The 16,522-nt window shown below is 47.3% G+C and overlaps 1 protein-coding gene across 2 annotated transcripts in view; it reads right to left on the reverse strand.

Moving 5' to 3' along the window:
- The window catches only part of LOC141271171 (EF-hand calcium-binding domain-containing protein 6-like), a 122,065-nt gene extending 106,025 nt beyond the window's left edge, over nucleotides 1–16,040 (reverse strand). For both annotated transcript variants that reach the window (XM_073681276.1, XM_073681275.1), the window contains exons 1-2: nucleotides 15,763–16,040; nucleotides 12,238–12,326 (exon numbers count right to left, since the gene is read on the reverse strand). In XM_073681276.1, coding sequence (XP_073537377.1) covers nucleotides 12,238–12,326; nucleotides 15,763–15,979 — 306 coding nt within the window. In that variant the 5' untranslated portion in view covers nucleotides 15,980–16,040. The remainder of the gene's footprint in view (nucleotides 1–12,237; nucleotides 12,327–15,762) is intronic.
- Nucleotides 16,041–16,522: the final 482 nt, after the last annotated feature.

Here is a 16,522-nt window from a genome sequence, read left to right on the forward strand (position 1 = left end):
GTGCCGGATGTGGACATCCACCAGGCGAGCCTCACTAGCTATACTATTAAGGGCAACGCTATCATAAGTCAGCTTGTCTCTGGAACCTCCTCTATCCCGGGGCCTTGTGACAGTGGTAAAGTCCCCTCCAAAGACGACCTGCCGACTCGTAAAAAGGTAGGGATTGATCCTCATAAAGAGACACTTCCGGTCCCACTTAGATTGGGGACCATAGATGTTAATGATCTGGAGCTCTTGTCCCTTCATGAGGACATCTAATATCAGGCACCTCCCCATTTCTAACTCAATAACCCGTCGGCATTCTACCGGTGCGGAAAAAAGGATCGCCACTCCGCTATATGGCTCGACCGCAAGAGACTAATAGGAGGGCCCGAGTCTCCACTCCCTCTTAGCTATAAACACCTCTGCCATATTTGGCAGCCTGGTCTCTTGCAAAAAGAAAATGTCAGCTTCAACCCGGCTGAGAAAATCAAAGGCTGCAAATCTAGCCATATTGAACTTAATGCTGGTGACATTATTGGACGCCAGCGTCAACGGAGTGGGTACCGCCATCATTGGTAATTGAGTTAGATGGCTTTCTTCTTCTCACTCCTCTTATCCTCTGCTTCAGACGAGGAATCCTTCCCCCTCTTTAATGACACAGAGGTGTCCATTCCCACATTTTTCCATTTTTCGTCCTCGTCTCTGGACTCTGGGCCAGTCCCTCCCCCCCAAGGACCTTGCATCCCCAGGAGAAGGAGACTCGGCGCCCCCTGTAAGCTCCGCCGAAGCCGGAACCTCACCCTCGGCCTCCTCCTCAGAGGAAGAGATGTTATCAAGGGCTTGGAACCAGTTAGAAAGACCAACCAGAGGGGAGTCAGTTTTACCTTCCTTAGGTACCTTGGTCAGAGCGAGAGAAGATGTTTTATCTCCCTTCTTTCTCTTCTTTTTGGTGCCGAGCTTACACTTGTCCTCTAGCCACCGCTTATTATCCTCATCCATACTTTCATAATGGGAGGATTCCGAGGCAGAGGCGGTTTCCTCCGTGAGGATCCTCCTGACCTGCTCATCCAACTCATCATCTCTCGGGGCCTCAGCAGCAGCACTGGCATCCAGGACAGGGGCCGCCCCAGTAGCCCGGGGCTCGCCTCGCTCCCTCTCCTGTCTGCGCTTGTCTAGACGCCTCAGCTGGGCAGGCGTCTTTTTATTGCTTTTCTTCCCTGGCCCCTCAGCTCCCCCACCCCTGCTAGTCCCCTCCCCAGCAGAATCGGCCTCACGGCTTTCTCCCACCGGGGTCTCGACTGCATTAGCGAAGGAGCGAGGACAACGGCTGAATGGGTGACCTAACTCACCTCACAGGTGGCACCTAATCTCCACACAAGAGGCAGCAAGATGGCCGACACCCCCACACAACGCACATTTCTGCACGGTGCAGTTTGCACTGAAGTGTGTGGAGTCGCCGCACCTGTGACAGAGCTTCGGTTGCCCCTGGTAGAAGACCAGGATACGATCCCTACCCAGGAAGGCGGATGATGGAATGTGGGCAACCGTACCACCTGAACGCTTAAGTTTTACCATAAACGTCCAGGCCCCTGACCAGATATCAAACTCGTTTCGGTTTTTCTTTGGCATCTCCACCACCTCTCCATACCGACCAAGCCACATCATGATGTCATAACAAGAAAGCGACTTGTTACGAGTCATCACGGTCACTTTCTTGATTTGGTTTTGGTGAGACACTGCCTGAACGGCAAAGTCTTGCCAGCCGGGCTCATTTTTTGCCAACTCATAATTCGTCCAGAAGAGCTCAAGCCCCTTTGGCCGAACAAAGCTGACATCAAACTCAGGCGTCGAATAGGCATGTATCAAGGCGTAGATGTCAATCGCCTTGAAGCCCATCCTCAGCAGGAGCTCCACAACTTTAGACCTTGGAGGACATGCATCACTGCCCTTCCACCGAAGACAGACCACATTCCTACGCACACTGCCTGGCCCGGCTGTTGGGAGGGACCCCCCTTTTTGCTCTCGGAAGGCCCCGAGGCCATGCCTCTCTATCCAGAAGGATAGATCAACCTCTCGACCCTCTACCATTAGTGATCTCTCCCCCTTCTTTAGAGCCTCCAGAAGGCGCCGTTGCAACATGCCGTCCCCAAAGCCCGGAGACGAGGAGGATGTCCTATTTGCCCCGGATGAGACACTGGCATAACTCTGGACAGGCGTTGCAACCCCCGGGGGGGCAACCGGACCAGTGACCACATCAGCCCCAACAGCATCACCATTACCCACCTCCATCTCACCCTCCACCAAACACACCACTAGACAATGAATTGGCCTCATTCACACCCACCACCACATTCATTCCTGCTGGACCAGTAACAATGGTGGATGACATTTTGACCTCCGCATCAGGCACAAGGGGCTCAGTCACCTCCATAGAACTGGAGACGACCTCACCCCTGGTCTTGTGTGTGCCCTCCACATCATCAGTCGGTAATTTCCACAGTTTTGAATTTGTAGTGATGCGCCGCTGATCTTTTGCCGCTGTGAGGCGCCGCTGATCTTTAGCATCAGGATCTTCCTGACCAGCGGCGCCAACACAGAATAGCACTTTGGTGGAAGGACTGGAACGCTCAGCCCCGACAGCCCCCTCACAATGCCGCCGCTTCTCAACTAAGTGATCAGTGGCAACAGCATTCAGAGGCGCCGAGGCTACCGGAGCTGCCCCCGACACCGGGCTGCTCCCCCCTCCCACTGAGGAGCGCACCACAGCATCGTGGCCTGATGGAACGCCCACCGCCGGGCCGCCCTCACTGAACAGCCTCTCGGCTGATGCACCTCCTGCTGCGTCCCCGCTACTACAAGCAGAGACGGAGCTCTGCGCCTCACTACCACGCTATGTAATCTCCCTGCGCCTTTGCACCGGATCCACAGCAGAACCCGGGCTGGGCTGGGCAACGGGGCTTATACAGCGAGCTGAGCCTGCCGCCGACTCAGGGGGTACAGGGAGGGGGGCATATACATAGCTTACCGCTTACTGCAGCTTTGGCTTGGTCTTCTTAGCCTTTTTGTGGCCCCCAGGTGCCTCTTCTGGTAGATCGTCACCAAGATGGAAGTTTTGGAGGCACACTGGGGACTCCAGGAGCTTTATTTCCACCATTAGCGCCCCTCCCTGCCCGCTGCTGTCACTGTCCTCCCCAGAGCCGGCAGAACTGCGTCCGGATGTCACTGTCGCCTGTCCTGCAGGGAGCTCGCTGCACGTGGCCTGCGGGTGACTTTGCAGGCTGTCAGGTGGGGCTTGCTGCTGGTCATCATCACTCTCATCATCCACCTGGTTCTCAGGCTGCAGCCCCATCTGCCTCTGCTCTCTATTATCAGCCATTTCTCTGAAGCGGTCTTCATTAACTAGTTATTCCTTAAATGGACCACTCTGCTCCCTGATGGTGGCTTTCCTTAGTTGCAGCACATTATTCTCAGTTGTGAGCCTCTTTACCTCTGATTGGAGTTTTGTCTTCCTCGATTTGGAACAAAGCTTTGGCGCTTGTGCAGCGCAGCTCCTCCCGGAGCCTCCTGACCAGCTTACTCGCATCTTCATACTCACGAAGGTGGATCATGACCTGGGAGGCATAGGTGGACACAGACTCCCGGGGTGCCTGCAGCCCCCAACCCCCCTCAGGGAGGTCAGCCTCACCTCCGTGAGCACTCAGCTTTCCTCCGGAAGGAGCGCCATCATGCACGCCGCTGTCAGGCTTTACCTCCATGTTGGAAGCCTTGCGGCTTCTAGGAGTCTCCACAAACCCAGGGGGAGTAGGAGTCACATTGCTGCGACTCCTGGTGGAGCGTCTCACCACCGAATCCTCCGATGTGCAGGCCAGTTGCTGGTTTCTTTTGCCCCCTGCCGGCCTGGTTCGGGAAGCAGAAGCCTGGGACTTGGCTCCATCACTCATCCCAGGAAACCCACTCCCTCCCTGGGTAGGAGAGAGAGCAGATCCCCAGGTGGAGAGGTGTTGGTTCTCAGGAGAGCTGGAGCACACAGCAGGATCTGCAGCCACCACACCCGTATTCACCACAGTGAGCAACAGCTGATCAGAGCTGCACTCACTATTCTGCTGGTGCAGTCACTGTGTATATACATTACATCACTGATCCTGAGTTACATCCTGTATTATACTCCAGAGCTGCATTCACTATTCTGCTGGTGCAGTCACTGTGTACATACATTACAATACTGATCCTGAGTTACATCCTGTATTATACTCCAGAGCTGCACTCACTATTCTGCTGGTGCAGTCACTGTGTATATACATTACATTACTGATCCTGAGTTACATCCTGTATTATACTCCAGAGCTGCACTCACTATTCTGCTGGTGCAGTCGCTTTGTACATACACTACATTACTTATCCTGAGTTACATCTTGTATTATACTCCAGAGCTGCACTCACTATTCTGCTGGTGGAGTCACTGTGTACATACATTACATTACTGATCCTGAGTTACATCCTGTATTATACTCCAGAGCTGCACTCACTATTCTGCTGGTGGAGTCACTGTGCACATACATTACATTACTGATCCTGAGTTACATCCTGAATTATACTCCAGAGCTGCACTCACTATTCTGCTGGTGCAGTCACTGTGTACATACATTACATTACTGATCCTGAGTTACCTCCTGTATTATACTCCAGAGCTGCACTCACTATTCTGCTGGTGCAGTCACTGTGTACATACATTACATTACTGATCCTGTACTCATTTTGAGTTACATCCTGTATTATACTCCACAGCTGCACTCACTATTCTGCTGGTGCAGTCACTGTGTACATACATTACATTACTGATCCTGAGTTACCTCCTATATTATACTCCAGAGCTGCACTCACTATTCTGTTGGTGCAGTCTCTGTGTACATACATTACTGATCCTGAGTTACATCCTGTATTATACTCCAGAGCTGCACTCACTATTCTGCTGGTGCAGTCACTGTGTACATACATTACATTACTGATCCTGAGTTACATCCTGTTTTATACCCCAGAGCTGCACTCACTATTCTGCTGGTGCAGTCACTGTGTACATACATTACATTACTGATCCTGAGTTACATCCTGTATTATACTCCAGAGCTGCACTCACTATTCTGCTGGTTCAGTCACTGTGTACATACATTACATTACTGACCCTGTACTGATCCTGAGTTACATCCTGTATTATACCCCAGAGCTGCACTCACTATTCTGCTGGTGCAGTCTCTGTGTACATACATTACTGATCCTGAGTTACATCCTGTATTATACTCCAGAGCTGCACTCACTATTCTGCTGGTGCAGTCACTGTGTACATACATTACATTACTGATCCTGAGTTACATCCTGTTTTATACCCCAGAGCTGCACTCACTATTCTGCTGGTGCAGTCACTGTGTACATACATTACATTACTGATCCTGAGTTACATCCTGTATTATACTCCAGAGCTGCACTCACTATTCTGCTGGTGCAGTCACTGTGTACATACATTACATTACTGATCCTGAGTTACCTCCTGTATTATACTCCAGAGCTGCACTCACTATTCTGCTGGTGCAGTCACTGTGTACATACATTACATTACTGATCCTGTACTGATTCTGAGTTACATCCTGTATTATACTCCAGAGCTGCACTCACTATTCTGCTGGTGCAGTCACTGTGTACATACATTACATTACTGATCCTGAGTTACATCCTATATTATACTCCAGAGCTGCACTCACTATTCTGCTGGTGCAGTCTCTGTGTACATACATTACTGACCCTGAGTTACCTCCTGTATTATACTCCAGAGCTGCACTCACTATTCTGCTGGTGCAGTCACTGTGTACATACATTACATTACTGATCCTGAGTTACAGCCTGTATTATACTCCAGAGCTGCACTCACTATTCTGCTGGTGCAGTCACTGTGTACATACATTACATTACTGATCCTGAGTTACATCCTGTATTATACTTCAGAGCTGCACTCACTATTCTGCTGGTGCAGTCACTGTGTACATACATTACATTACTGATCCTGAGTTACATCCTGTATTATACTCCAGAGCTGCACTCACTATTCTGCTGGTGGAGTCACTGTGTACATACATTACATTACTGATTGTAGCGTCGGCGTCCCTGCCTCCTGCTAGGCAGGGACGCTGTTCCCCTCACCTCTCCTCTCCGTGCCCGGCGTCCTCCTCCCGCTCTGCTGGCAGCGCGCGCTGCTTCCCGGCTACTGTGCTTAGGGCGCGCGCGCTCCTCCTCTCTTAAAGGGGCCGCGCGCCGTCCCAAGGAGTCCCCGGCCAATGGCCGGAGGACCTCACCATATATAAGGCACCTCCTCCAAAATGGAGGTTCCCGAGCAATGTTGTTGCAAAGCCTTCACTCTGCTTCAGCCCTCAGGTCCCGTTACCAGTTACCTGCCAGTCACCTGCCAGATTCCTGCTTGATACCTGCCTGATATCCGTTTACCTGCTTGCAAGCCTGCCTTCCGACACCTGTCAGTCTGTCTATGGACCAGCCTGCCTGCTCACCTGGGAGCGCTCACCTGCTACCTGTCTGCTAGCCTACCTGGAGACTCCGCCGTCACTTGCCGTGACCACCTGCCTGACCAGAGACTCTTGCCTGCTCACCTGGGAGCGCTCACCAGCCACCTGCCTGCTGTCCTTCTACCCAGAGACTGTCCCTGTCACTTGCCGTGACTACCTGCCCTTCTACCCAGAGACTGTCCCTGTCACTTGCCGTGACTACCTGCCCTTCTACCCAGAGACTGTCCCTGTCACTTGCCGTGACTACCTGCCCGTCTTCCCTGGGAGCTACCCGCTTCCTTACAAGGACCGCCCCCTTGTATAGTTGCTCAGAGGTTCCGCCTCCCAGACCCGTTACACTGATCCTGAGTTACATCCTGTATTATACCCCAGAGCTGCACTCACTATTCTGCTGGTGCAGTCTCTGTGTACATACATTACTGATCCTGAGTTACATCCTGTATTATACTCCAGAGCTGCACTCACTATTCTGCTGGTGCAGTCACTGTGTACATACATTACATTACTGATCCTGAGTTACCTCCTGTATTATACTCCAGAGCTGCACTCACTATTTGCTGGTGCAGTCACTGTGTACATACATTATATTACTGATCCTGAGTTACATCCTGTATTATACTCCAGAGCTGCACTCACTATTCTGCTGGTGCAGTCACTGTGTACATACATTACATTACTGATCCTGAGTTACCTCCTGTATTATACTCCAGAGCTGCACTCACTATTCTGCTGGTGCAGTCACTGTGTACATACATTACATTACTGATCCTGAGTTATATCCTGTATTATACTCCAGAGCTGCACTCACTATTCTGCTGGTGCAGTCACTGTGTACATACATTACATTACTGATCCTGAGTTACCTCCTGTATTATACTCCAGAGCTGCACTCACTATTCTGCTGGTGCAGTCACTGTGTACATACATTACTGATCCAGAGTTATATCCTGTATTATACTCCAGAGCTGCACTCACTATTCTGCTGGTGCAGTCACTGTGTACATACATTACATTACTGATCCTGAGTTACCTCCTGTATTATACTCCAGAGCTGCACTCACTATTCTGCTGGTGCAGTCACTGTGTACATACATTACATTACTGATCCTTTACTGATTCTGAGTTACATCCTGTATTATACTCCAGAGCTGCACTCACTATTCTGCTGGTGCAGTCACTGTGTACATACATTACATTACTGATCCTGAGTTACATCCTGTATTATACTCCAGAGCTGCACTCACTATTCCGCTGGTGCAGTCACTGTGTACATACATTACATTACTGATCCTGAGTTACATCCTGTATTATACTCCAGAGCTGCGCTCACTATTCTGCTGGTGCAGTCACTGTGTACATACATTACATTACTGATCCTGAGTTACATCCTGTATTATACTCCAGAGCTGCACTCACTATTCTGCTGGTGCAGTCACTGTGTACATACATTACATTATTGATCCTGAGTTACATCCTGTATTATACTCCAGAGCTGCACTCACTATTCTGCTGGTGCAGTCACTGTGTACGTACATTACATTACTGATCCTGAGTTACATCCTGTATTATACTCCAGAGCTGCACTCACTATTCTGCTGGTGCAGTCACTGTGTACATACATTACATTACTGATCCTGAGTTACATCCTGTATTATACTCCAGAGCTGCGCTCACTATTCTGCTGGTGCAGTCACTGTGTACATACATTACATTACTGATCCTGAGTTACATCCTGTATTATACTCCAGAGCTGCACTCACTATTCTGCTGGTGCAGTCACTGTGTACATACATTACATTACTGATCCTGAGTTACCTCCTGTATTATACTCCAGAGCTGCACTCACTATTCTGCTGGTGCAGTCACTGTGTACATACATTACATTACTGATCCTGAGTTACCTCCTGTATTATACTCCAGAGCTGCACTCACTATTCTGCTGGTGCAGTCACTGTGTACATACATTACATTACTGATCCTGAGTTACCTCCTGTATTATACTCCAGAGCTGCACTCACTATTCTGCTGGTGCAGTCACTGTGTACATACATTACATTACTGATCCTGATTTACTTCCTGTATTATACTCCAGAGCTGCACTCACTATTCTGCTGGTGCAGTCACTGTGTACATACATTACATTACTGATCCTGAGTTACATCCTGTATTGTACTCCAGAGCTGCACTCACTATTCTGCTGGTGCAGTCACTATGTACATACATTACATTACTGATCCTGAGTTACTTCCTGTATTGTACTCCAGAGCTGCACTCACTATTCTGCTGGTGCAGTCACTGTGTACATACATTACATTACTGATCCTGAGTTACCTCCTGTATTATACTCCAGAGCTGCACTCACTATTCTGCTGGTGCAGTCACTGTGTACGTACATTACATTACTGATCCTGAGTTACTTCCTGTATTATACTCCAGAGCTGCACTCACTATTCTGCTGGTGCAGTCACTGTGTACATACATTACATTACTGATCCTGAGTTACTTCCTGTATTATACTCCAGAGCTGCACTCACTATTCTGCTGGTGCAGTCACTGTGTATATACATAACATTACTGATCCTGAGTTACCTCCTGTATTATACTCCAGAGCTGCACTCACTATTCTGCTGGTGCAGTCACTGTGTACATACATTACATTACTGATCCTTTACTGATTCTGAGTTACATCCTGTATTATACTCCAGAGCTGCACTCACTATTCTGCTGGTGCAGTCACTGTGTACATACATTACATTACTGATCCTGAGTTACATCCTGTATTATACTCCAGAGCTGCACTCACTATTCTGCTGGTGCAGTCACTGTGTACATACATTACATTACTGATCCTGAGTTACATCCTGTATTATACTCCAGAGCTGCGCTCACTATTCTGCTGGTGCAGTCACTGTGTACATACATTACATTACTGATCCTGAGTTACATCCTGTATTATACTCCAGAGCTGCACTCACTATTCTGCTGGTGCAGTCACTGTGTACATACATTACATTACTGATCCTGAGTTACCTCCTGCATTATACTCCAGAGCTGCACTCACTATTCTGCTGGTGCAGTCATTGTGTACATACATTACATTACTGATCCTGAGTTACTTCCTGTATTATACTCCAGAGCTGCACTCACTATTCTGCTGGTGCAGTCACTGTGTACATACATTACATTACTGATCCTGAGTTACTTCCTGTATTATACTCCAGAGCGGCACTCACTATTCTGCTGGTGCAGTCACTGTGTACATACATTACATTACTGATCCTGAGTTACATCCTGTATTATACTCCAGAGCTGCACTCACTATTCTGCTGGTGCAGTCACTGTGTACATACATTACATTACTGATCCTGAGTTACCTCCTGTATTATACTCCAGAGCTGCACTCACTATTCTGCTGGTGGAGTAACTGTGTACATACATTACATTACTGATCCTGAGTTACATCCTGTATTATACTCCAGAGCTGCACTCACTATTCTGCTGGTGCAGTCATTGTGTACATACATTACATTACTGATCCTGAGTTACTTCCTGTATTATACTCCAGAGCTGCACTCACTATTCTGCTGGTGCAGTCACTGTGTACATACATTACATTACTGATCCTGAGTTACTTCCTGTATTATACTGCAGAGCGGCACTCACTATTCTGCTGGTGCAGTCACTGTGTACATACATTACATTACTGATCCTGAGTTACATCCTGTATTATACTCCAGAGCTGCACTCACTATTCTGCTGGTGCAGTCACTGTGTACATACATTACATTACTGATCCTGAGTTACCTCCTGAATTATACTCCAGAGCTGCACTCACTATTCTGCTGGTGGAGTAACTGTGTACATACATTACATTACTGATCCTGAGTTACATCCTGTATTATACTCCAGAGCTGCACTCACTATTCTGCTGGTGCAGTTACTGTGTACATACATTACATTACTGATCCTGAGTTACATCCTGTATTATACTCCAGAGCTGCGCTCACTATTCTGCTGGTGCAGTCACTGTGTACATACATTACATTACTGATCCTGAGTTACATCCCGTATTATACTTCAGAGCTGCTCTCACTATTCTGCTGGTGCAGTCACTGTGTACATACATTACATTACTGATCCTGAGTTACATCCTGTATTATACTCCAGAGCTGCGCTCACTATTCTGCTGGTGCAGTCACTGTGTACATACATTACATTACTGATCCTGAGTTACATCCTGTATTATACTTCAGAGCTGCACTCACTATTCTGCTGGTGCAGTCACTGTGTACATACATTACATTACTGATCCTGAGTTACATCCTGTATTATACTCCAGAGCTGCACTCACTATTCTGCTGGTGCAGTCACTGTGTACATACATTACATTACTGATCCTGAGTTACATCCTGCATTATACTCCAGAGCTGCACTCACTATTCTGCTGGTGCAGTCACTGTGTACATACATTACATTACTGATCCTGAGTTACCTCCTGTATTATACCCCAGAGCTGCACTCACTATTCTGCTGGTGCAGTCACTGTGTACATACATTACATTACTGATCCTGAGTTACATCCTGTATTATACTCCAGAGCTGCACTCACTATTCTGCTGGTGCAGTCACTGTGTACATACATTACATTACTGATCCTGAGTTACATCCTGTATTATACCCCAGAGCTGCACTCACTATTCTGCTGGTGCAGTCACTGTGTACATACATTACAATACTGATCCTGAGTTACCTCCTGTATTATACTCCAGAGCTGCACTCACTATTCTGCTAGTGCAGTCACTGTGTACATACATTACATTACTGATCCTGAGTTAGATTCTGTATTATACTCCAGAGCTGCACTCACTATTCTGCTGGTGCAGTCACTGTGTACATACATTACATTACTGATCCTGAGTTACATCCTGTATTATACTCCAGAGCTGCACTCACTATTCTGCTGGTGCAGTCACTGTGCACATACATTACATTACTGATCCTGAGTTACATCCTGTATTATATCCCAGAGCTGCACTCACTATTCTGCTTGTGCAGTCACTGTGTACATACATTACATTACTGATCCTGAGTTACATCCTGTATTATACTCCAGAGCTGCACTCACTATTCTGCTTGTGCAGTCACTGTGTACATACATTACATTACTGATCCTGAGTTCCATCCTGTATTATACTCCAGAGCTGCACTCACTATTCTGCTGGTGCAGTCACTGTGTGCATACATTACAATACTGATCCTGAGTTACATCCTGTATTATACTCCAGAGCTGCACTCACTATTCTGCTGGTGCAGTCGCTGTGTGCATACATTACATTACTGATCCTGTACTGATCCTGAGTTACCTCCTGTATTATACTCCAGAGCTGCACTCACTATTCTGCTGGTGCAGTCACTGTGTACATACATTACATTACTGATCCTGAGTTATCTCCTGTATTATACTCCAGAGCTGCACTCACTATTCTGCTGGTGCAGTCACTGTGTACATACATAACATTACTGATCCTGAGTTACATCCTGTATTATACTGCAGAGCTGCACTCACTATTCTGCTGGTGCAGTCACTGTGTACTTTATTATACTCTGGCATTGGGCAGATACCACATAATGATTAGATACAGGTGTCACCGTGCTGTAATACTAGTGTTCTGTACAGGAGGTCTCTTACCTCTTCATACTGTGAGCTTATTTGGGGTCTTGAGTTCTCCTTGGATCCGTCCTTTCCTGCGTTCCCGCTTCGTTCCCGGCGTCTGCTGCCTGTAATTAATGAGCTGGTGATTCTCCATGTACAGCATGTAGGGATGTGTAGGGATCGCTCCTCATATTGGAAGCAGCCGCCTTCCATGGGCTGAACGTCTCGTTTTACCACATCTCAAGCTTCGGGGGTGCAGCGACTGCCACTATTGGTGGACACTGCCCCCCTCACTGGACCAGACAATTACTGGGGTATACAATGTATTTCCTGCTGGGGTAATCATGAGACTTAGATGATGGCCATAATATAACGCTCATGCTCGGCAGCCATGTGCGTGGATGTAACCTTAACACTGTGCTCGCTGAATATTACAGGAGTGTTCTGGATTCAGAAAATCAATGTTTTTCTTTATGTAGTGAAATATTACAGAACGTTATAATATAATGACACATCAGCCTCGTATTGTACAGCGACATTGTAACTATTTGCACCAATACTTTGTCATGCGCCACATAAAATATTTACTCCTTTCACATTTACATGATCTGCCCGCAGCGTGTGAACTGCAACTTATTCCAATCATTTATATGCTCAACCTTTAAGGGGTATTCCAGAAAGTACAAGCTGTCTCCTGTCCACGGAATACAGGATAACCAGTCGATCAATGGGTGTCCTTCCACTGAGACCCCCACTGATCACCACAGGACATTTTTTTTCCTGGACATTTTTTTTTTCTTAAACACATGAATTTTGGCCTAAAAATAATTTGGGTAATTAATATAATGGCCCCACATAGTCCTCCATGCAGTATAATGGCCCCACATAGTCCTCCATACAGTATAATGGCCACCACATAGTCCTCCATACAGTATAATGGGCCCCACATAGTCTTCCATACAGTATAATGGGCCCCACATAGTCCACCATACAGTATAATGAGCCCCACATAGTCCTCCATGCAGTATAATGGCCCCACATAGTCCTCCATACAGTATAATGGCCACCACATAGTCCTCCATACAGTATAATGGGCCCCACATAGTCCTCCATATAGTATAATAGGCCCCACATAGTCCTCCATACAGTATAATGGCCCCACATATTCCTCCATACAGTATAATGGGCCCCACATAGTCCTCCATACAGTATAATGGCCCCACATAGTCCTCCATACAGTATAATGGGCCCCACATAGTCCTCCATACAGAATAATGGCCACACATAGTCCTCCATACAGTATAACGGCCCCACATAGTCCTCCATACAGTATTATGGGCCCCACATGGTCCTCCATACAGTATAATGGGCACCAAATGGTCCTCCATACAGTATAATGGCCCCATATAGTCCTCCATACAGTATAATGGCCTCACATAGTCCTCCATACAGTATAATGGGTTCCACATGGTCCTCCATACAGTATAATGGGTCCCACATAGTCCTCCATACAGAATAATGGCCCCACATAGTCCTCCATACAGCATAATGGCCCCACATAGTGCTCCATACAGTATAATGGCCACCACATAGTCCTCCATACAGTATAATGGCTCCACATAGTCCTCCATACAGTATAATGGGTCCCACATAGTCCTCCATACAGAATAATGGCCCCACATAGTCCTCCATACAGTATAATGGCCCCACATAGTCCTCCATACAGAATAATGGCCCCACATAGTCCTCCATACAGTATAATGGGCCCCACATAGTCCTCCATACAGAATAATGGCCCCACATAGTCCTCCATACAGTATAATGGGCCCATATAGGGGTGGTGGTTCTGGTGTCATGGGCCAAATATAATCACCCTGCGGGCCAGATTTGGCCCATGGGCCAGAGTTTGACATGTGTGCTCTATGGCCTCTGTCCTGACAGTGTTCACCATTCAATGTGGTCTATGTTTTCTCCATGTCGGAAAAAAACAAATACTGTCAGGACGGCAGCCGTACATTGCCTCTGTTGGCTTCATGAAAGGGAATGGCTCCGTTGGGGCTATGTCAGGGTTCCTGTAAAAATAAAAATTTTTTGGGATTCTGGCAAAAACCCTGACATAGTCCTTGATTATTGTTCACCTAACCTAAAAAAGGACAAACTCTCCATCAGAAAGAGTTCACTGACTGATTCTCACTTAACTCATTCTGCAGCCAGCAAACAGCGAGGAAACAATGAACCTGTAAACGCCAAATAGTGCAATATTTTTAATGAGACCTAATATGGATGCGTGCATTAAGAAAAAAATGTCTACGAAGGAGTCCATATCCTTTAGATCTCCGTCACAATAATTGCACCAAATTCACTAAAACCCGAGTGGTATCTCTGTGAGTCCGGAGCAGGCCTGATTTTAGTGATATTGTGTCAAAATGTGCACAAATGTCTATTTAATGTCAAAATATCCCCCAAGCTGCATTGTTTTGTGTTCATCCCCAATCATGTGTAATTTTCCTTCCATATTACAATGGCGCGCAGAGATCCGCACAGAGCCGTGGCCCCCTGCATCCGATGCTGCATCACAGGGGGGGCCGCTTCCTCCAATCCCTATGGGATTATTGTATGACATGAGCCTTAAAGGGGAAAGTGAACCAAAATGGGTGTTTCTGGAAGGTTTTGTGGGCGTTCTTCCTAAAGTATTCCAGCAATTTCCCCCCCAAGAGCTTTGCTTCTAGGGAAGAAAACTATGCCAAATGGCGGCCCCATATACTATGGCTCTGCATAGCAGAACTGCAGGGGCTCCAGGGACCCCGTTATATATAAAAAAAGGGGAAAAGTAGAAATGAACCTACGGAGCTGGAGAGGAGAAGGTCGCAGTCTCCGGACCTGGCCACTATCAGGTGATGATATCCGCACATAGAGCGGCGCAGGATATCATCCGCAGGATTATGGCCGCCTCTACCATGAGGACAGAGAACTCCCGGAGAGGTGCAGAACCGCCACTTCCATATCCAGCTGGTGTTTGGAAAAGTGTGGAAAAAGCTTGTGAAGTCTCAATAAAAGCCAGATATTGAGTCTTGTTGTGGGATCTGTCTGCCTTCATCCAGTGATAGAAGATACAGGTCACCCTATCTGATGAATGGAGATAAGGGACACTTCAGGAGTAGCTGATACAATGTATCTAGTGCGGGACAGGCCATGTACCAGAACTTGTGTCTCTAGCATTACACAGTGTATCAGCTTTCTCTTTAATAATTGCTCTGCATCTTTCTGATATATTTTGTTTCAATTTCTCTCCATTTTCAAGATATCATTGCTTTATGAGAACAGAAGCAATTTCAGGCCCCGAGGCTGAAAACCAGTGCAATCCTAATACTGCTCACAGCTGAGGATCTGTTACAGTATCCAGTCTAGACCATCCTCTGTGTGATAAACATTCTGGACTCCAGACTGATACATTGGAACAAACTATCCCTCATTGACAGCTAACAGAGATCTTGATGCCACCTATCATTATTAAATGCCACCTATCATTATTAAATGCTGGTGGTTATGATCTTGCTTTACCAGTATTGGCCCAGTGGTCCAGCTTCCTCCAGTCGTCCAGCTCCTCGGGCCTTAAGGTCTTCAGATTTCTCTGCAGGTTGGACTCCCCCCTCCCCTCAGATCTGGAGAATCCTCGCACTGACAGGCTTTGTGGGTCCCCCAGGAGCAGGACGGGGTGCTGACTCCCTGGCAGTTTGGAATGGGCCCCAGCGAGGCCCATGGTGCCTGGCAGAGCCATGAATGACCGCAGTGTGTGCCCGCGCCTCTGACTGACAGGGAACAGAAGTTTAGGAACTTTCAGTATCAACAACAAAGTTACTCTGGAAACCATTCACTGTCCGGAGTGGAGACAATGGTCACCATGGAGACGATGAAAATGTATCCTCCACTATAGACACATCAATGTCTGCTGATCAGTAACTACAGACCCCATATAGTATCACACATGATGAGATTAGATACACAGCTCAGAGACACTATCACACATGATAGGCTTAGATACAAGAGTTCAGGAGACAGTATCATACATGATAGGCTTAGATACAGCAGCTCAGCAGACAGCCTCACACAAGCCAAGATTAGATACACAGCTCAGCAGACAGTATCACACATGATGAGATTAGATACACAGCTCAGAGACGCTATCACACATGATAGGCTTAGATACAAGAGTTCGGGAGACAGTATCATACATGATAGGCTTAGATACAGCAGCTCAGCAGACAGCCTCACACAAGCCAAGATTAGATACACAGCTCAGACACAGTATCACACACGATAG

This window comes from Phyllobates terribilis, unplaced genomic scaffold (assembly GCF_046119375.1).
Source record: "Phyllobates terribilis strain yellow unplaced genomic scaffold, ASM4611937v1 Scaffold_5__5_contigs__length_657084704, whole genome shotgun sequence".
NCBI classification, from domain to species: Eukaryota; Metazoa; Chordata; class Amphibia; order Anura; family Dendrobatidae; genus Phyllobates; species Phyllobates terribilis.